The sequence below is a fragment of the Aotus nancymaae genome, unplaced genomic scaffold, assembly GCF_030222135.1.
Source record: "Aotus nancymaae isolate 86718 unplaced genomic scaffold, 86718_ANA_hifiasm-v0.15.2.pri h1tg000032l_0, whole genome shotgun sequence".
NCBI classification, from domain to species: Eukaryota; Metazoa; Chordata; class Mammalia; order Primates; family Aotidae; genus Aotus; species Aotus nancymaae.
The window spans coordinates 21,842,000-21,865,031 of record NW_026988445.1 but is presented as its reverse complement, the minus strand read 5'-3'; the positions used below and the strand labels follow the sequence as shown (position 1 = coordinate 21,865,031).

At 41.5% G+C, this 23,032-nt stretch overlaps 1 protein-coding gene across 2 annotated transcripts in view; it reads right to left on the bottom strand.

Annotated features, from left to right (window-relative positions):
- The window catches only part of ACTN2 (actinin alpha 2), a 78,773-nt gene that overhangs the window by 43,162 nt on the left and 12,579 nt on the right, over positions 1–23,032 (bottom strand). For both annotated transcript variants that reach the window (XM_064383626.1, XM_064383625.1), the window contains exons 2-4: positions 5,416–5,530; positions 4,388–4,507; positions 3,198–3,284 (exon numbers count right to left, since the gene is read on the bottom strand). In XM_064383626.1, the coding sequence (XP_064239696.1) occupies positions 3,198–3,284; positions 4,388–4,507; positions 5,416–5,530 (322 nt within the window). The remainder of the gene's footprint in view (positions 1–3,197; positions 3,285–4,387; positions 4,508–5,415; positions 5,531–23,032) is intronic.

The window sequence follows — 23,032 nt, the reverse complement described above, 5'->3', positions numbered from 1 at the left end:
AATACATGCCTGTATTTGGAAATGGGGCCTTCGGGAGGTGCTTAGGGTTAGATGAGGTCACAAGGGTGGGGTCCTCATGATTGGATTAGTGCCCTCATAAGAAGACACATCAAGGAGCCTGCTCACTGGCAGGTTTTCCCCCGCCCCCACCCACCATGTGCAGCACAGCAAGGCAGCAGCCACCTGCGAGCCAGGAAGAGGGTCCTCCCAGAACCAGACCATGCTGGCACTCTGATTTTGGTCTTCCAGCCTCAAGAACTGTGAGAAAATAAAGGTCCGCTGTTTAAGCGACCCATGTTATGGTATGTTTTTATAAAGGCCTGGAAAGACTACAACAATTTCTAGTAAGTCTTGGCACCTGCTTCCTGGAGGACCCAAACCAACGCACATCCAAACAGCTCCTCACAGCCGCTTACCTAACTTAGGATTCTGCTCATATTTAAATGCTAACAATTTGGAAAATCCCTAAAGCACGTGGACTCATAACTAACATGGGGCCTTACATCTTAGAAAGGGGTGGAAGCTGATTTTTTCATATCAAAATAACTATTCTGTAATTATTTATCTGAACTGTCCTTAGTTCATACTTTCTTGGACCTCTAACCTAGATAAAATACACACACCCTTGAAGTTCCATGTGCTATAACTTGAATGACTCCTGTTCATGTCTCTAAACTAGCAAGTGCCAAAAATAAACTGAAACTATTCTTTTTCCCACCAGCTCTGTGCCTCTGGTGTAGTGAACTGAAACTATTAAGACTTCATTAAAATGTGAATTGATATGGATGCTGAAATCGGGAACTCCACATCCAGTTGTTCTGCGTCTTTGCAGTCCTGACCAATGTTAATTAACAAGAAAAAGTACATCAGGACAAAATAACGGGATGTATTTAATAAAGTTTAAATGAAACTTACCAGGTTAGAAAAGTAAACAAAGGTATAGTATATCTACAAAATCTTAATATTGCTACTGAAGTGTAGATTTACAAGTCACAGCATTTCACTTAGCTTCTATCTGAATATGAGTGAACAGTCTTGGGCCATGAATGTTGAGCAAGGCTTTTTCCTTATTTAATTGGTTTCTACAGTCAAAGCTGACCCTCCTCCAACCCCAAATCCATGTTTAGGCTTTCAGCAAGTTAACAAGCTTGTGCAAATTACGTACATTACTGGAAAACCTACCCCCAAAAGGTGTATGGGAAAGTGGAAATGCGAGCATTTGGCACAGACAGATCTACATATAAAACCCTGATCATGGGTGTAAAAGCTTGTTACAGATCGGCAGTGACATCTGTCACTCCATCATGAAAACTTGTAAGACACCCCAAGGAGCCCCATCATCTACTTGCATCTGGACTGCTTTCACCAACAGATACATTAATCTCTCATTTTCTTTCTTGGAAGAGGCTCTTCATTTTGTTGAAGGAAACTCACTCTTCAAAGAATTTTTTTCTAATAACAATGACTTTTTCTACATACTACACATCATTAAAACAGATAAAGATGGTCTTTCTTTAGACTCCAGAAATTAAATGAGGTTATTAAAAAATTGCTCCATGAAACGAAAGCAAACAAAAATGTAAGTCAGCAAACTAACACTATCTACTGTGTTGGACACTGCAGAACCATCTGCTTGAAGAGATTTAGGTACTTTGCTAATAACATTACAGGTTTTTAGTGTTTAATTTCTTAGTCTTGTGAAGAGCAGATTCACATAGTCTTTTATTGCAAAATTTTACAAAACATCGTGATTAACTATCTTGCTTTGGGCGTGTCAGTGATAATTTTGGGGGAAACTCTAATGAATAATACCATTCATAACTACACTTGAAATATATTTAAGTTTTAAATTCACATTATCACTAATTTAAAATCTGTAACCTAATCAGAAGCAACGTGAGGTCCATTTCACCTCTGTAATATTTGTGGAAAAAGGATTTGCTAGACCAGCAATAGCGTGAGCAAGATTTCTAAAAATAGTATTTATTTAAAGTGGGTTCGACAGTTTAAATATTTAAATTTAGAAGTATATAAAAACTGATACAATTATTACAACTTACAAGTATTTAATAAAGCAGGAATTTTAGGAAGCATCTGATTTTTTATTAGTAGAAAGGAAGGTCCTGTAACAGAATTATACTGTGGAAAAGTTTTCAAAGTCAGATTATTTATTCATTCAAGCTGGCTGTCATTCCTGAGCCTGAATCATTGAGGTTTTAATGCCATTAGATTTTAGTTTGATTTTTCGATGACATAAATGGGTCTCTGGTGCCAGAAGGGAATCATTGAAGTGAATCTGAGGCTCCATAAGGCAAACACTGCAGGCTTCATGTCAGCTGCTACAAGTAGGCAAAGTGTTGTTTCGTAATGTTTATTGGTTGATGAGTACCTAAAATCACTTAAAAAGACCAGAGTCAGAGGCTACTCTGGCCTGGGCAGAATTATAAATAACGTCTCCACCCCTTACCACTCAGGTACCTGGTTACCTATGAGGTTACAAAGTCAGGGAGGCCGAATAGTTGGACAATGCAGACAGCCTTTTTGAGGGCTAAACAGGGAAAGTTCTAAATTTAAGAATGCCAATCTGACACTTTTCAACAGTGCTGAATTCATCAAAATATTTGGGGGTATAGTGGGTGTAAAGGACTAAAGATTTTTATCTTCAGTGGCAATGCCAAGGATTAAGATTCCATGATAATGATGAAAGAGCAGTTAGGCCAAAAGATACAGTGACAACAGAGATCTTGTTTAAAAAGAAGAAAAGAAGAGAAAAAGAGAGGGAGAGAAGTAGGGAGGAAGAAAGTGAAGGAAATAACAAATGAACTTGGGTTGCAACAGATTCTTTTCTTATACATGGGGGAAAAAAGTGTTTCAGTTGTAAGACTAAAGAACTCTGCCATAGCTGCAAATTTACTAGTATAATAAGCAATCGAGAAGCTCAATAAATGCTCATTTTAAAAAGCGACTTCTGTTCTGAACATGTGCTCATTTTTGCAGACCAATTCCATCCCCCATGAATGAAACAGTGCTGCCGGAGTCTTTTCCTGTACACATATAAAATTTATAAGAACCCAACTTACATGTCTCTCATTCAATCACGTAAATGACTGTTGAGACTTTAAAATACCTTGTTCAAATTTTAATTCACAAGCTCAATTCACAAATTATACAATTAAACTTTTAATCATGTCTTTTACCTTCAACTGAAATATCCTGAATAGCAAAGCGAAGGATGATGGTCCAGATCATACCCAGGGTCATTTTCACGTTGCCATCAACAATTTCTGCAGGTAAGAAAACAACAATTAATGTAACAATAGCATAGTTGATACATAACTTTTTTCCTATATATAAATTTTGACTTAAAAGCTATTGGAATATGTGCATATGGAAAGCCCAGTTTATGTTTTTATAAGCATCGCAGTGTGTCTGGTTATAAATATGGTATTCATAACCAAATGTCTCTAGTTTAAATAAATTCTGAGTTAATAATAAGCACAAATCTTGCATATGTATTATCACTGAAAACCACCCAGGAGTTTCCAAAGTTTTAAGATGAGACGAGCTAGTTTTTTTGTTTTGTTTTGTTTTTTTTGAGACAGAGTCTCACTCTGTCGCCTAGGTTGGAGTGATACAGTGGCACGACCTTGACTCACTGCAACCTCTGCCTCCCGGTTCCAAGCGATTCTCCTGCCTCAGCCTCCTGAGTAGCCGGGACTACAGGGATTATAGGCATGCACCACCACACCCAGCTAATTTTTTGTAAATTTATTAGAGACGGGGTTTCACCATGTTCGCCAGGCTGGTCTTGAACTCCTGACCTCAGGTCATCTGCCTGCCTCGGCCTCCCAAAGTGCCGGGATTACAAGCATGAGCCACTGTGCCCAGCCATGAGCTGAGGTTTTAGATAATCAAATAAAGAGAACACAGTCTCATCTTTACTCTGACCCTTCTTCACAGTATTCCACAGCTGGCAAGTAGCAGGACTCAGTTGTGCATACGGAGATGTGCGTGGTAATCTCAGCTCCTGCTAACCTCACCCAATTCCCAATCTCCCACAGGGAACAAAGAGGCCACTTCCTTCCTATTAGTTAGTTCTTATTCAGAGTCATTGGGATGTATAAGTTCTTTCTCAGTCCTGTAAGTGTTCTGAAGATGACAGCATTATATTTAATTCTATGCTTTACAAAGAACCTAGAGCTTGCTCTCCCACTCGTGGTACTATTTGTTCTCATCTCTGTACACCCGGCAGCCTAGGAGACAGCTGATACAAGGCAGGTACAGTAAATGGGGACAGGGAGGGAGGGAGGGAAGAACTCCAGTTGCAGGGCACACCCGCGCTATGAGGTCAGTGTGGCAGACAGGACCACCCCACCACACCTCTCACCTTCAGCCCCGATGGACACCAACTTCACCCCTTTGCTGGCTATGTAATCCAAAGCTTTGTTGACGTTAGCAATTTTGTGGAACCGCATTTTTCCTCGGTCAGGTTTGGGCAGCCTTTCCCCTGTTGGATGAAAAGACAATCATGCAGACATAGAGACAGTGGCCTCTTGATGCGGAATCAAGATGCCAAAACTCAGAGTCCAGTTTTTCTTAAAATGAAATGGTTACACGACTATTTCTGATGTGTGCCTGGTCTCTCTAAATCACAGCAAAGAGGGAACACAAACCAAAAAACTTTCAGGATCAAATGGACCAGCAGGGAGCCATACTGTGAAGGACATATGCTTTTCAGATCTGCAGCAAGAGTCTGGTTTGGCCCACGATCCAACTTACAAATGAGTGAAAAGAGAACCTGGAGTATTCAGAGCTGCTGGCTAACTGTTAGAGCAAGTCAGGATGGCCTAGTTAAAATCACAGACCGGCTGACAGGGCTCGTTCAACACCTGATTATGAGGATATATGGATCAGGGCAGCTCTGCCACACTCCTTCCCTGTCACACTTCTTCAGCAGTGACCCATTCTCTGGTCCAGAGTCTAAATCAGCCAACTGAAATTCAGGACAAATCATCACCCCACTGGGATTTTAGCTTGTATGTTCAGAGTTATGCCAACATGTACAATAGATTTTTGGATACGAGACGATTTCTGGAATACACTCTAGCTGAACTAAGAGTCAAGGGAGAAGCATGGAGGGAGTCATGTGAAGTCAGTTTTTCCTCTCTTATTTTGTTTCAAGGTAGGTGGTATAAACATTATTTTAATAAGTCCATTTTAAAGAGAATTCACTCCTTTTTTTAGAACAGAAAAATAACTCCAGGCAGACTGTTCTTTGGAAAGGTTTTCACTGGCAATCATACCATGTTCTTGCCCAGCCAAGCTCAAAGCGAACTTCTGATGCAGTCATCTTTAAATAGATACTTACCTACTGATAACACATAAAAGCATAGGATTGGGGTATGTAACACCAACCTGAGATGACCTCCAAAAGCAGCATGAGCTTAAGGCCATTCCTGAAGTCTTCTTCGATGTTCTCAATCTGGGTGCCGGCTTTCCTTAGGTGGGAGTTACACCAGGCAGTGAAGGTCTGCAAAGAAAACCAAACATGGCTTAGAACAAGCCCATCAGATTTCAGATCCCTTCCTCACAGACAACACTTGACACCTTACACATTCTTGGGAATCTACAAGGCTGGGGCTTGGGCTTCTAGAGGATGTAGAAATTTGATGGAAAGAAGAATGGGAAACCCAAAAGAATGATTTTACTAAATTTTCCACTTTAGAGACAAAAACTCATTGGATATTCCAACCTGAAAAATTTGTACCTTCAGTTTAAAAAGACATCACATTTATACCTGTATCATCACCTTCTAAAAACCTTTTACTTCATAGACAAGATAGATTAAATTAAGATGTGCTTATTTCTTGCTCACAAATATGCAAAATATGCTTGCTTGCAGCAGGACAGATGAATAAATAATAGTGTTTTCTTTTGTTTTGGAGACAGGGTCTTGCTCTGTCACCCAGGCTAGAGTATGGTGGTGTGATCTTGGCTCACTGCAGCCTTGACCTCCCAGGCTCAATTGACCCTTCTGCCTCAGCCTCCTAAGTAGCTGGGACTATAGTCATGCATCACCACACTCAGCTACTTTTTTTTTAGAGATGTGGTCTTGCTATGTTGCCCACACTGGTCTTTAACTCTTAGATTAGCCTCAAACTCCTAGACTCAAGCAATCCTCTTGTCTCAGCCTCCCAAAGTACTGGGATTACAGGCAAGAGCCACCCTGCCCAGTATAAATAATGTATAAAGAACGTTCAAAGGCTGGGTATGGTGGCTCATGCCCGTAATCCCAGCACCCTGGGAGACTAAGGCAGGCAGATCACTTGAGGTGAGGAATTTGAGACCAGCCTGGTCAACATGGCAAAACCCCATCTCTACTAAAAATACAAAAATTAGTCAGGTGTGGTGGTGTGTGCCTGTAGTCCCAGCTACTCGGGAGGCTGAGGCAGGAAAATAGCTTAAACCCAGGAGGCGGAAGTTGCAGTGAGCCAAGATCACACTACTGCACTCCAGCCTGAGTGACAGAGTGAGACTCTGTCTCAAAAAAAAAAAAAAGGTTGAAAATGTCTTGCTTTAGAGGAGAGGTGGGTGATATTGGGTAGCAGAAAGAAGAGAGGAGGGACCCATAACCAGGAATAACCTACAATTAGTTTATCTTGAGTGAAAAACAGTTTTAAGCTACTAATTAAATCAATTAAACAAATTTGCAGTATAGTCAATCATTGAAAAAATATTAACAATAACCTATAAGCATATTCCAAGCACTGGACTAGATCCTGGATTTCAAAGGCGATTATATTCAACCCTGCCTTTGGAAGGGATCACAGTCTGGCCATATTAACAAATTACTAGAGCAAATCTTCAGCTGAAAATGGACCATATATTAGGTGACATCCAAAGTCATTCTGTTTATTTTTCAAGCTTCTTTTAACTTGGCTTCCACTTGTGCCCTATTTCCTGCCAAAACCAGATTAGAAATGTTTCTGGCAGCTGCTGGCTAAGCATGCAAACTGTCCCCTCGTCCCACAACAGCTGCTGGGCTTGAGAACAAAGTGCCTGGCACATCAAACTGGGAAGCAGGGGACACACAAACAGGGTTTGTGTTCCAGATGAAAAAGTCAACCTACCAAAAACAGGCTGCTCCCTAGTCAGACTACGGAAAGACAAAGGTCCATAAAAGTCATTTTCCTGGGTAATAAAGAGGATTTTCAAATCTGACTAATAGTCCCTCCTTTTAAGAAATAGGTGACAGCATTTAATTCAAAGACCAAAAAAAAAAAAAAAAGGCAGTTTTTTTATTCACAGTAATAAATTTTAAGAGCCTAAACTAACAATTGTTTCTAAGCTTTAGTCAGGTCTGAAGAAAAAAGATACTATAAATGATACACATACATTCATTCATTCATTCATTCATTTAGACACGGAGTCTTGCTTGTTGCCCAGGCTGGAGTGCGATGGCACAATCTCTGCTCACTGCAACCTCCGCCTCCTGCGTTCAGGTGATTCTCCTGCCTCAGCCACCCTAGTAGCTGGGATTACAGGTGCCTGCTACCATACCTAGATAATTTTTGTATTTTTAGTAGAGACGGGGTTTTGCCATGTTAGCCAGGCTGGTCTGGAACTCCTGATCTCATGGGATCTGCCTGCCTCAGTCTCTCAAAGTGCTGGGATTACAGGTGTGAGGTCCCATACCCAGTCTTAAGCCATATACTTTAGATCTATACCCAGTCAATGTGGTAGCTCCTAGCGACACTTAAACTTAGACTAATTAAAATAAAATGTAAAAATGAGCTCCTCAGTTGCATAAGCCATCTTTCAAGTGATCAAAAGCCACATGTGGCTAGCAGAATTGGACGGTGTATTGGATTGCAAATATACAACATTCCTATCATCACAGAAAATTCTACTGGACAACACTATAGAAAATTAAGTTTTGTTTATTAAAGATAAGATTATAAGAATTCATTACTTATTTTTTAAAATATGAATTTTACATATTTACTTTTTGAATGAGTAATTACACTTCGTTAGTTCGAAATTCAAGTGGTACAAAGGGTTTTTTTAAAAAAGCCATCCTCTCCCCTTTGTTCCCTGGCTACATAGTGTCCTGCCCCACGAGGAATGAAGCTATCGTTCTCTTGTGTATCCCTTCAGTGGTATCTGTGTATACATAAACACACAGACACACATCTTTTTTTTTGGTCCCTTTAACATAAATCATAGGATACACATTGTTCTATACTTTGCTGGGCACAGTGGCTCATGCCTGCTATCCTAGCCCTTTGGGAGGCCAAGGTGGGTGGATCACTTGAGGTCAGGAGTGCAAGACCAGCCTTACCAACATGGTGGAACCCCTCTCTACTAAAAATACAAAACTAGCTGGACGTGGTGGCGCACACCTGTAATTCCAGCTACTTGGGAGGCTAAGGCAGGAGAATCACTTGAACCTGGGAGGGCGACGCTGCAGTGAGCCCAGATCATGCCATTGCACTCCAGCCTGGGAAACAAGAGTGAAACTCCATCTCAAGAAAAAAACAAACAAACAAAAACTCCAATATATATAACCTAGAGATCATTCCATATCAGTATAAAATCATTTGTTTTTATGGCTGCATAGTATTCCACTGTATAATATACACCATACTTCACGTAACTAGCTCCCTATGGATGAACGTTTGGATTGTTTCCAGATAATTAAGTTCTTACAGTAAAATACACCCCAAGCCCCATCTTCAGCAAGTAAAATTACTTTAAAGGAGTTTTTAAAACTGATAATATTAAGACTAATCACACACCTGATTTTTTGGGAAAGGCACAAAAGAATTGTAGGTTGTTAAAAAATTAAAAAAGCAATTGATGGAGAGAACATATAATGATATAAACATTTAAAGAGTTTTTAAAATTTAAATTCTATTTAAAAGTGGGCAAATATTGCTGGTGCAAGTCACCATACCTCATCTGTTATTTAAGTCTCTTCATAACACAAGTCTCTGAAGCACTTCTGGGTATATCCCTAAAAGCTGCTCACGAAATCCCAAGCTTCGTGATCCCCCACACCACGCAAAGTCTGTTTGAAACTACCTGTTTTTGTTTTTTTGTAAAGAGATAAGAAGATCTCGCTCTGTAACCCAGGCTGGAGTGCAGTGGTGCGATTATAGCTCCCTGCAGCTTTGAATTCCTGGGCTCAAGTGATCTTCCCACCTCAGCCTCCCGAGTTGATACTACCTTTTTATAGATAAAGATACAGTGAAGGTATTTACCATCGGTAATAACCCACTTGTACAAATCCAGAGAAGGTCAATTTATTTAGTTGAGTTAATAAGCCTAATGAAGTTTCCCTATTGGTAATGAATACTCCTAAGGGTCGACAAAGATGGTGACTAACTTGAATGCAGAAAAAGAACTCTGTTCTGTGGTAACAGGTGATAAAGAGGCCAGTGCCCTCTGAAAAGGAATTTCAAGCTTTATTAGAATGTTTAACTTTTATTCCTGTTTTAATTTCCATTGCCTAGAGAGACTGTTCCCACACATCTCCTATCACCCGTTTCTCTGAAAAGTCTGTTAATCAGGAGAAGATGAAAACAACGGCAGCAGCGAACCCCCGCGTATTCGACCTGAGGGCTTTTGTGAGCTCTCTCGTTTGTACTGCAACATGCATCTTTAGGGTTCTTGAAAACGAAACCTTGGAGAACTCCAGTGGGAATGAAAGTGGGTCCACATGATTTTGGAGGCAGGCTCCTTGCTTTAAAACAGATTACCCAGCCATATGTCCTTTCTTAAGGGAAATGGTGCTTTACTGAATCAGACACAGACCACAGAGGAAAGAGGCCAACGTCTCCCCAGTTTAGAGCTCAATCCAGAAGCTGCCCTTGTGCATGTGGGATCCTCCAACCTCCTCTCATTTCCAACTCAAACCCTCCTCTACCTCTCTCCTGAAGAACAGCTTATTCCCTGTTTCTCTGCACCTAGCTATAAATATAAACACTTTTAACATCCCAAAAACAGGCACATGAAATGTTTCAGAGCCACAAACAGAGGACCGAGATGGGAACCACAAAACCGTCTATCCCCAGAAAGAAAAGACAGATGTTTCTCGTCCAGGCTGGTCACAGCAGCTCACACCTGTAATCTCAGCAGTTTGGGAGACCAAGGCAGGTGGATTACTTGAGGCCAGGAGTTTGAGACCAGCCTCACCAATGTGGTGAAACCCTGTCTCTACTAAAAACACAAAAACTTAGCTGGGAGCGGTGGCGCATGCCTGTGATCCCAGCTACTCAGGAGGCTGCGGCAAGAGTCGCTTGAACCTGGGAGGCAGAGGTTGCAGTGAGCCAAGATCATGCCGCGGCACTCTACCCTGGATGACAGAGCGAGTCTCTGTCTCGAAAAAATAAAAAATAAAAAGACATGTTTCTAGTCCTTACCACCCACCATAGAAGTTAAGACAAAGCTAAGGAAAACAGTGTCCAACAGTGTTCTAAAGACGGAAATGCAGTGGAAGACAGGCTTGCTATATATTCCTAGACAGCTGGAACAAATATTAGGATCTCTTTCCTAAACATAAAGAATTGCAGCCAGGGAGTCGCTGGCCAGGGCGGGCAGTCTGTGGGTACAGATGCTCTCTGCTGGCTACACAGGCCTTCCCTGGACACAGATGGAAACTCTCCTGTGCACCACGTTCCTGTGCCTTGGAGTCGTGCGGATGCTTTCATGTGTCAGGACTGAAGGATACTCATCAGGACTGAAGGATACTCAAACAATCAGCATTCTCTGCCTCCATCATATTCCTGAATATGATCTAGAACAGCAGTCCACAACCTTTTTTGGCACCAGGGACCAGTTTCATGGAAGACAATTTTTCCACGGACAGGGGAGGAAGGGAAGGGGGATGGTTTTGGGCTGAAACTGTTCCACCTCTGATCACCAGGCATTCAATTCTTACAAGGAGTGCACAACCTAGATTCCTGGCATGCACAGTTCACAACAGGGTTTGCATTCCTATTATCAACCGATGCCACCGCTGACCGGACAGGAGGCAGAGCTCAGGTGGAAACTCGGGCCATGGGGAGCAGCTGTAAATACAGATGAAGCTTCTGCTCACTTGGTGGTCTGCTGCTCACCTCCTGTTGTGTGGCCTGGTTCCTAACAGATCACAGACCAGTACCAGTCCACGGTCCGGGGGTTGGGAGCCCCTCATCTGGAGACCCAGAAGATGTTGCTCAACTTCCAAAACACGGTGGTTGAGGAAATATCAGTTGAAGGAGTTTTCCGGGAGCATTTGCTAGCTACAATTGTCAGTCCCATTCAATGGTGGAAGATGCTATTGCATCTTTCTTGGAGGACTTGCTAGCAAAATCCCTAATCCATGGGAACTACAGAAGTATTGCCTTTCTTAAAGTGAAATTATGCAACAGGACAATCAGCACAATGTGCTTAAGGGCAAAAAGAAAACGTGGATGTCTTTACTGAATTGTTGAGATGAGCTAGTGTTATTCAACTGCTCTGTATTTGTATCTGATTTCTTAAGTTAATGAAGGCTACAGTTACATCAGCCTACATTCCTAGGGTAAAGGCAGAACAAGTCTTTTAATCAAAATGAGTTAAAAATGTGGTTACAGCCAGGCACGGTGGCTCATGCCTGTAATCCCAGCACTCTGGAAGGCCAAGGTGGCTGGATAAGCTGATGTCAAGAGTTTGAAACCATCCTGGCCAACATGGTGAAACCACGTTTCTACTAAAAATACAAAAATTAGCTAGGTGCATTGGTGGGCACCTGTAATCCCAGCTACTTGGGAGGCTGAGACAGGAGAATCGCTTGAACCTGGGAGGCGGAGATTGCAGTGGCAGAGATTGCAGTGGCGGAGATTGCAGTGAGCCAAGATCGCACCACTGCACTCCAACCTGGGCGACAGAGTAAGACTCTGCCTCAAAAAAAAAAAAAGTGATTATTTATATCATTCCTCTTTGACTACGCATGTGCAGAATTTTACCTAGAAGAGATTATTACCTAGGTACACAGACGGGGACCTGAAAAATCAATCATGAGTCTGACATGGATACAGTTCTAAGCCTGGGCTGGCTTCTGTAAAACTATCTGCTCAATCTTTGTCATTCCATTTTCTCCAAAACAAAAATTTTTGCAACACGTCTATAAATTTCCTTTATACTTCTTTAACCAGCTTTTTCTTTAACAATAATTACATAAAATAATCATTTCAGCTTACATTTCCTAAAATGGAAACTCATCCCAGATGTGGGGCTTTCCTGAACGAAATGAACCAGAATCTGCTGAGGACTGGGATATCTGGGCACAGCAGAAAACTCAGGGGTGAGCGGGCCTGAAGAACATGTAGCTTTTAAACCTCCCAATTGTAAGACAGCATTGTTGGTCGGGTAAAAAAAGGTCTGGGGTGCTGGTGGGTGTTCTATGTTGAAGTTGCATATCATTTACTTTCCTTAGGGAGCCGAGACATCAAGAGGTCTGCTTGGTCAATTCCAACCCTTCCCCAACACTCACCACAGCCTGCACCCTGTGGAGTGGGACAACCAAGCCCCAGCTACAGTGGCAGTGGTCCCCGAGACGGGGCACGGAGGACAGGCAGAGCCCGGTGCAGCCCACAGTCATGGCTCAGAACTCTGACACCATGAAATCATTTGTCCTTCACATCCTGATGCTTTCTCAGGTATAAAAAAAAGTCGGGGGTGGGGCCAGTCACTGTCATGATCAGCTTTATGCAATAGTTCAAAAGATTATTGCAAGAAGAAAGAGGCCGGCCAACACCACCTGTGTCACGATGGTTCCGAACACCCCCTCGTGTAAAACTGCTGGAAACCACGGCTCTATTAAATTGCTTTTCTACAAATGCTCCATTCATTTTTCTATTTACAGCAATCACTTTAACAGTGTTCTTTCCACTTCGCAAATTCCCAATTTGCGAAGATTACCTCTCATCAGTTTCCTGGTTCTTTTTAAATAAAAGAAAAGGAAGGGGGCTCTAGAAAGCTGCATATGTTGTAAAAATCACTGACTGAAGTGCAAGAGGATGGTCAAAGCCATCTCTCCAAAGTAAATGCAATTTCAGCTTTGCCCTTAAGAAAGGAGGCTCTGCCCTCATAAAAAGTAGGTGCGCTAACCCTCTGTGACGGCAAAAAGTCAGGCAATCTGTATGGCCGGCGAAAACAGAACATACTGGATCACTACAGAGTGTCTCAATCCCCCCGGCCAGAAAGGCCCAAAAATCACACACATCACATGAACTGCACAGGATGCAGGAACATCCTAACCACTGGGCTGCCCCAGAATCACCAGCAGCAACCCTTCATTTAAATATTCAGACATGCAACCATCTTGAAAAACATTTAGAAAGTGTTGGCACCTACATTAAAATCAAGAAAGTCTACACTAAAGTCTTCACTAACATCAAGATGTAGATCCAGCAGCCACTCATAGTGGAGACTAACCCCTTCAGCGTAACAAAAGGGAATAATCACGGCTCTGAAAGCATCCTCCCAAATCTTCAATGTTGCCAGGTACTCAGATACACCCTTCAACTATCCACACGAAATTTTAAAAAGTTAATCAAAATAAGGACTATGTAAACAAATGTGTTAATCCCAAGGATTTTGCATGTGCTACAATCAATTATTGGGATGTCCTGGAAGTCCATCTGGGGCCTTAATGTTCTCGTAACTTAAGTGACTAGGCATCTAACTCCACAGCAGTCCTTTTATTCTCTGCCTGCGAATCTCTGCTTGGTCTCCAAGGTCCTGTTACATAACATAGTATACAACAGCTCAGTTCGGCAATCCCTAAGAAACACAGTCCTTAAATCCAAACCCCGGCTTTGTGACCACCAGTGTAGTGTCTACTGGGGGCAAGTCAGCTCATCTATCTGTGACTTGTTCCCTCCTCCCAGAAATGCACCATCAATCTAACTCAACTAGTTTGCTGTGAGGTATGATGGATTGCAAGAAACTAGGAAATATTTCTATGTGCCAGTGAAATGCAAGAGAAGAGCAATTAGTGACGGCAATTCCAAGAAACCTGAGCGGTGCTGCGGGGTTTAAACTGAAAGAGAATTAAATCATTCTGAAATCTTACTCAGGTAGGGCGAGATTGCTCAGAAAAATAAAGACAGCCTATAGTCACGATTTAAGCCTACTTGAGCATAGGAGATACTCCGCCTCCAAGAACGGAGGAAAAACATTCTGTTGCTTAGCACAATTCACAGAATGTTGCTGCAGACAGAAAAGGGGTGCAAGATCTAAGAATCCAGAACTCCGTCAATTCTTCATCTTCTCCAGATTCATCACAAGAATTCATACCCCTGTTGAATAACAAAGAGCATCACTAGCATATCTTCATTTCTTCTGGTTAGAAAGAGTTCAGAACAAACACTTCAATGGTTCACTTGGAATAATGGAGGAAAAAAAACAAACAAAGAAAATAAAAGTGTTCAGAACATCCGTTTTTACCAATAGGGGGCAAAGATACTGCCCATGCAACTAAAATAAACGTATTATTAAGGTACAATTAAAATAATGGGTAACATTTGAATCACGACTTGGTTTATAATACACTAGGTACAAAGAGCCTTAAAATTAACTCTTGTAAAAAGGCAAATCCCATTGCTTTCACTACACAAGGAAGACCCACAACTGGTTTTCCAGGCTGTTACATGTCTGTATGCATACATATTATTAATCAAAAAAGCCAACGGTAGTCTCTAATCCTGCCTTATTCATCTCTGCCATCATTCAGAAAACCCAGCCCCCAGCAGGTACACCTGCATTCACAAATACAGAGCTTGTCCTGTTAAAATTTTCAATACTTCCAAGTTTAAACTGTGATGACCTCAATCATAGATAAATTGGAACTTCAACAGTATCAAAAGGCTGCTTTTATTAGGTTAGTGCAAAAGTAATAGCAGTTTTTGCCATCAAAAGTAACGAGTAAAGTAAGAGCTTGAGTTCCAGGTACACCGATATAGCCACTGATATACACCCAAAAACAAGGTAAGAGAAAGAAAGAGAGGCAGCCTTTTGTTCTGTTGATTCACCCCAACAAACTCTGCCTGTAGGCGGGCAGAGTCTCTTTCTACCCAATGCCATTGTATATCTAACAATCTCAAATTAAAGGGTAGGAAAGCTCACAAACAACTCAGGCATTTTCCAAGGCACCATGACCACCACCACTTGAACATTCTAAGAAATGCTGGTGAAAGTGACACACAGAGAAGCAGGGATCTTTGTTTTGTGCTCTGGCCAGTGCCTAGAACACAGTGGCAATCAATAACTATTTGTTAAATAAGATGTCATGTGTCAGACTTTCTGGAACCAAGCAAAGAGGACAGAAGTCATTTTTTTTTAATAAAAAGAAACCTGAGAAGCTAAAAACGTGTATCTGCTCAAGTTCCAGGTTTTAAAAATTTATTATTATCATGTCAAACTTAACTACAGAATCCTTAAATGTTAAGAAAGATTCTATAATCTTGCCAAGAAAAAAGGAAAAGAAAAGAAAATACCTTGCAAAAATAACAGGCAACCTCACAGCTGAGGGTATCTAAAAATAGAATCAGGCTAATGGATGACACTTTAAGTGGAGAGGTTAAAGTTGGTTCTCCCAGCACTTGAAAAGACTGTCTTATCCAGGTCTGGTTTTAATCAAATTCTGCATCACGAATTTCAGGCTTCAACTGCCAGGCTCACAAGACTCATTTCCATTTAGTCCATGGGCTGTTCAAAACACAGAAAAAAAGCCACTAAGCTCTGAGACTGTGTAATAGGAAACACTACTTTCAGGGTTTTCAACAGAGCCAAATCTAGCCCCGACTAATACTGGTTTGAGGAATGACCTCTCCGATACTTGGAATCACCCCCGTAACTTCCAGGAAGGATGGAAACCATGGAATTTGGAAAGGTGAAATGCCTGACAAGGCTACTCTACACAGGGAAAAATCTATGCTCTAATGGGAAACTTGTGGATTGTCCATAAGCAGCCCTTCTAGGCTCTTCTACAAATTCATAGGTCACAGACAACTGATAGCAATGCAAAATAATTCTGTCTACAGACATTCAAATAAACCAAAGTAGAGGGACACTCCTCTTTCCCCCGTATAGAAAAAAGGGTCCCTCCACGTGCACATCCATTTCATTCCTGCTCCACAAATGTGCCTATTCTTTCGATGCTCTTTTGGACTGGCTGTAATGCCTCACTAGTTTTCTCATTAATGAGTTAAAGAACATCTTTAAATATTCTTCTTTATAGTTGTACAAGAATCATGATTCTACTTTTATTTGAGAATTGTATTTTAATACTTGAGTCTTTCTTCTAAGAAGAGTCCAACATTCCAATAAGCTAAAATATGCATTCTCCTGATCTAAATTGTATTGCTTTCTGTGATATTGTATATATAATATGTGATATTTGGAATATATGTGATATACATAAATATATGTGATATATATATTAACACACACATATATATTTATACACACACACATACACACACACACACACACACACACACACACACACACATATGGATTTTGTCCATTGTTCCTGGCTCACAACCCTCATAGCCCTTGCTGCCTACAGTCTTCTGAACTCTTGTCAGGGTGGCTGAGGCTGCAAGAACAGGCTTTGGAAACAGGATCTCCCTCAATGAACTTCTTTTTTGTTGTTGTTTGTTTGTTTGTTTGTTTTTTCCCCTCAATGAACTTCTATCCTCCTTTCACCTGCTCATTCTCCCCTGGAGGGACTCTAATTTTCCCTTGCCTTTCTAGCTTGGATCTGGCTGTAGAGAAATGATCTGACCTGCCTTATCTGACTGTAGGTCATAAGACCCTCATTTCAGAAGGAGTCCTGCCACAAACCTGGGAGAAAGGAAGGCTGTGCAGAGAGGCCAAGAAGAGTCCGAACAGACAGGCCTTGCTGGGTTTTCCCACGCAGCCTATTAGTATTAGATCACATTCTTTTTGTCCAGTCACATTTCCCCATGGTTGTCCAAGCTTCGGCTATGCCTTTCCAACGAGGTCTCCTTAAAAAGCCCAAGAGGATGGAGTTTGGAGAGCTTCCAGGTAAGTGAACATGTGAGGTTCCTAGAGGGTGACCTGCTGGGGAGGGCATGGAAGCTCTGCACCCCTTCCCCCCAGACCTCACCCCATGCATCTCCCCATCAGTGTCCTTTTAAATATCCTTTATAATAAGCCAGTAAATATAAGTACCTGTTTCCCTGAGTTCTGTAAGCTGCTCTAGCAAACTAATCAAACCCAAAGAAGCATGAGAACCCTAACTTTAAGTTGTTTGGTCATTAGTTCTGGAGGCCTGGACTTGAGATGATGTCTCAGTCTTGCAGGACTGAGCCCTTGACCTGTGGGATCTGATGCTATCTCCAAACAGCTTGTGTCAGAACCAAATACACTGAAGTACACCCAGTTGGCGAACTGATTGCCTGCTTGGTGTACAGGGTGGCAGAAAGCGGGAGGCGACCACACACGTTTGGTCACAGAAGTCTTCTGGGTTGACTGTTGTGGTGTGAGAAGAGAAAAAAACAGTTCCAGTTTTTTCCACACTCAACTTCCGTGAAGACAAAGAGTGATTAATACACAAGAATGATACACAGAACTGAAGTCCATCATATGTTGATCTCAAATGACAGCGTGCTTCCTTTGTCCTTGAAACTAACGACTGTCTTAAGTTGAAACTTACACATTCCTTTTCCACATCAAATTCTACATTTAAAACTCCGTATGTGTCCTCATGTTCCTTCTTATCCTGATCACCATAAATAATACTGGATTTGGGTTGAATTATTTAGCATTTTTTCTATTTCATAAAGATCTTACATTTATCAAGAAGCTAAAGTATTTCCATCTGTTAATTTCCTTCCTGCTTAAGAAAAAGTTGTACAAACATTTTATTACCATTTGCAGGAGTTCTTAATACTCAGTCTCCTAATTCTGACTTTTCAGCTGCAGTTACTTATCTCTACCTCTCTTTAATCCTCAGATTAGAGGGAAGCAACATAACAAGGTCACCAAACATTTCGGAGCTGTCAATTCCTGAAGCTAGCTTGCAATTCAGTCCAGCTCTACATTAATTCCAAGGGGTGTTCTAAAATTCTTGAAACAAGATTTTAATTATTAAAAAAAAGATAGAGCATTCTCTCTCCTAAATGAGGGTTAGCAGATGATCCTGATGAAACCCTCCCCCCACCTTTTAAGTGTTAAATTCAAGAGTTAGGACTAGAAATAGGAAGATTCTTCCCAAACTATTTTAGGACTGGAAGCATATGTTAAATGAACCAAATCAAAGTATCTTTAGAATCAAAGTCTAAGTCATATTTGCTCTAAAAGGCAAAAAAAAAAAAAAAAAGGTAGCAACCCCAAAGGAACGCATGAAAGCTATTGGTGCCTGGTCATCTGAGTTTCAAGATTTCCTAAGCTAGGAGCCTGACTTAGCCACTAGCCGAATGTCGTGTGGGGTCACACCTGCCTCCCCCAATGGAGAATTCCTTTGAGGACTTTCTGGTAAGCAACCCCACTAAAGCTCCCAACAAACAGCCTCACATCTGATTGATCCCGAGCTACGCTTCTCAAAATAACTTGTTCCCTTGGAGCCTGGGTAATTACGTGCAAGATGTGGCTCTGTGACAGGGCAGACCCAACTGTTGCTCAGTTTTAGGCAGCAGCAGCCTTTACCGTACTTCCTCATTCTCTTCTTCAGGGTGAATTCAAGCCTAAAGAAAAGCACACTGATGACTCCCCGCTCAACCCATCCGGCAACTGGGGAAGCAGCTTGTACTACACTGACAGCAAAATAAATATTCTTTCATTTAAGTTCACCATACTGCTACTATTTTCAGGGACCCAAATAAATGGCTGCCTACACACAGAGATGCAAGCATTCATTTAGAATGAAACAGCTCTCTGTAATACACCATATTCTCTGCATTGCTGTCCCAGACCAGAGAACAATTCTAAGTAAGGAACAGCCCACAGTCAGGTACATCTATAGCTTTCCCCTACATATGGGGAAAACTCTGATTAACATATGCAATAAAAACAGAGAAGCTGGGCATTTCCAGTGTTCCTGCCAACTCCACACCGGAGGGAACCAGGCTGGGATTTCCTGCACCAAGAGTTCCTTTCCAGGGCTCCTGCTGCCTGGTACTCAGGAAAATGGGTAATAAACTCTTTACATCTGGAGCCATTTCAGACCATGGCATATTATAGTATAAAATACACAAATATATGCTTCTAGACTATAGCATAAAGTAAGCTAGTAGGCACTGGCAAAATATACACGCTTGTTTTTTCCAGGTTGTGACTTTTTTAATATTTAAAAATTTCTAATTTTATAATATAATATTCCTGAATAAACATGCATTCATTATGCAATTATTTAAATATATATCTTTTAAAAGTAATTCAGGAGAGCATAAACATTTGTTAGCTGAGATTTCTAAGTTATTTTCTTTGCCCTTCCCTAGTGGTCTGTAATGATGCCAGCCAGCTTTGCTTCATTAATCCTCTGCATTCCCAACGGAGGGGAAAACACTACCTAACTTAGCTACAACCCAGCAATCCCAGAGTTCTGAAGTTAATTGCTTAATGAAGTGCTACTTCAAGACTTTTTTAAAGCTTCACATTAAAAGCTCTACTTTGACATCACATTTTGAAATCCTACTGGAAAGATACACACTGGCCAAGTCCTAGGACTGCAGAACAGAAATCCTTTAGAGTCCTTTAATATCCAGTTACCCAGATACCAGTTACAGCAATAGAACTCACCGTCACACATCAGTCACTTCTGACATGATTTTTCCTGCTTCCCTACCAAGTCCTTAAAGGACTCTCATGGTGTCATCCCTACCTGTGTCTCATTATAGAAATGAGGGAAAATGTTCTATTAAACATGGTTTATCACATGGTAAATCCATTTATCACCATTTCACTGCTAGATTTTCAAGTGCCTAAACATGGAAATAAATCCTTATAATTTTCAGAAAAGACATACTGTCAGAAGAACAAATCAACAGATGCGACTTTAGTAACTAGTCCCGATCTTTAAATAAGGTTTAACTCTTAGTTTTGCAGCTGTCCAAAATAAGCGTCATTAATGCCTGACCCATATTAATATCAAATTCTCTAAAGTGTAAGTATATACAATATTTATAAAACCATATACATAGCATGTAATACAAAACCAAAACTTGGCCGGGTGCAGTGGCTCACGCCTGTAATCCCAGCACTTGGGAGGCTGAGGCAGGCAGATCACCTGAGGTCAGGAGTTCAAAAACAACCTGGCCAACATGGTAAAACCCCATCTCTACTAAAAATACAAAAAACTACCCGGTTGTGGTGGCAGGTGCCTGTGAGACCAGCTACTTGGGAGGCTGAGGCAGGAGAACCAATTGAACCCAGGAGGTGGAGGTTACAGCAAGCCGAGATTGCACCACTGCACTCCAGTCTGGGCAACAGAGCGAGACTCCGTCTCAAAACAAAAAAAGAAAAACAAAAGTGTATCAGCGACCCCCATTTCAGAGGGCAACCTGGCCCACAGGAGGACTCAGCCTGGCTGGTGATCCTACAGCCCTCCATTCACAGCGCTCACTCTCACAGTGTTCTGCAAAGCTTGGTCTTCTAAAAACTTTATGAATTAAAAGATTCAGAATAACTAGATTCTTGGTGTTTGTGTGTGTGTGTATATATATATATACACACACAATTAAAAATCTTACTTCACCAATGTTTACATTCTTAAAGTTCCAGAAATAGGCCAGTATTTTGAGAAAAGTCATTACTACCCTATGTATAACTTGCTTGGGGAAAAAAAATCACTTGGGTGCCAACATTATTTTAACTTTCCATGAGGTTGCCTGTGTATGTCCTCAGAACAGGGTGACCAAAGTTTGTCATCTAAACTGGGCCACTTCTGAGAGTCAAAGGAGGTGCTATTTATAATTCCTCTGGGACAAAAGCCACAAACTGGGATTGTCCTGGACAAACCTGGAGGTGGGGTCACCCTACCTCTGAAATAACTGCAACCGCCTTCATCAGTTCATTTCATAAGGAACAGAGGTCCTGGGAGACAAAGTGACTTGCCCAAGGTCACTGGCTACTGTGCTGCTCCTCACACCATCTCCCATCTTTTAGGGTTAAAATGAAAGCCTTCCCCCAGCATTTTTCTGGGGCTGCCCAGAACATTCCCAGATATGTATTTCACATTTCTAACAGGACAGGGGCCTGCTCTGTGTCTAAATAAATTCCCCGGAAGCAGTCTTGGCAAGATGACCCCTAAAAATAATCTTTCCCAGTCTTGGCAAGACGGCCCCTAAAAATAACCTTTCCCAAAGAAACTTTTCAGTGTACTCCGGGGGTGGCGGAGGAAATACAGATGCAGAAGTATCAAGTTCAGCATCCTCAGACACTGTTCCCACCTCCTGTCTCACATTCAGGCTTATCACTTGAAGCAGTTAACAGCAATGGTCAGTGGAGCTCAGAGAGGACTCATCTCAATAAACCTGATGGAGATGAGGGTTAACTGATAAAATCAGGGTACAGTAGGGGGAGAGGGACATGCCTCACACACAGTGAATATCCTATCGGTACTGACTTCACATCTGGGCACTACGGTTAGCCACCCACATATATAGGATATCGTCTTTTGAGCCTGAAGTTCACTGGAATTAGACAACAGGGTTATTGTCTCAGAAAAGTCACCTTTAAAAATATCAGTGAAAATCAGCCGGGTGTGGTGGTGCATGCCTGTAATCCCAGCTACTCGGGAGACTGAGGCAGGAGAATAGCTTGAACCTGGGAGGCGGAAGTTGCAGTGAGCCAAGATGGTGTCACTGCACTCCAGTCTGTAGAGTAGGCCTAGGTGGCCAGAGGCGGCTGCAGGAAGTGGGAGGCCTTGGGAAAGAGGACTGTGAAGGAGGGTAAAGCATCAGGCAGGTATTCATCAGCCTTCTTTGCAGTTTTACTTCGTGCCAGTTTCTTTCAGAGTAAAGTCTTTATTAACCATTCAAACTTATTTTCCTTTTAGTCATCACCTATTTATGAAGCTTGGTTTTTCCTTGACCTATTGGATACAGAGAGATTCACTTATATTCTCTCTGCTTTTGGGTATGTTTAAAATTTCCCATAATAAACAGGATTTTTTTTAATGTAAAGTGAGTTCTCAGTACTGTCATTTCAAAATGTGCTAGGCTCCATCCCTGTGGAGCTCTGATCTTAAAGGGCCTTCCTGTAGATAAAGACACAGCACCCGTAGGAGGATAACTCTAATCTATGTTCTTGCCTCTAAAAATCTCATTTTCTAGTTCCAAAAGGAAGTTGACTCAGATATTCAGGCATCCTGAACTCTGGCTTCTTTTGGAAGCTAGTCAGACATACCAGCAGTCACTTCAGAGATGAGTCCTTCACGGCATGCCCTCAAACCCCGAGAGGTTCAGCTGACTTCCGTGGCTCCTTTCCTCCTACTTGGGTATTTCTGCTGGACAATGCAACTGCTAAAGCCTGACTTGGGGAAAATCTTTGAATGACAACACGTACAATGCCTCAAAATTCCGTTTTCTCACTGTCATCAGACATTCCCAGTTGTACCAGTTTAGAAATTAAAGACTTCACACACACACATGCCCTTCCATAAAGGCAGGAGGTTTACAAGTGGAAAATCAGAAATACTGAATCCCAGGCTTCTGCTCTGGGTTGGTTACAAATCCAAGCAGAAAGCAACAAAAATAGATAAAGTTTAGTGATAAAAGGCAAGACACTTACAGTTAAGCAGCCTGGATCTGAAATCCAGCTCTACCATTTTCAGACCCAAAATATGCAATAAAATAATTAGCATCTCTATATTTATAAAATTTCAATTATGAGAGAGAACTATTTCTACATGATTTAGACAAAATTCTGTATTTTCCAGGTACCACTTTCCCACCCTCAACCACCGCTGAGCAACTCACTTAACTTGCCTAGCTAAAAAAATGCAGATGGTAATATTCCCCTTTCAAGTTGGCTGCGA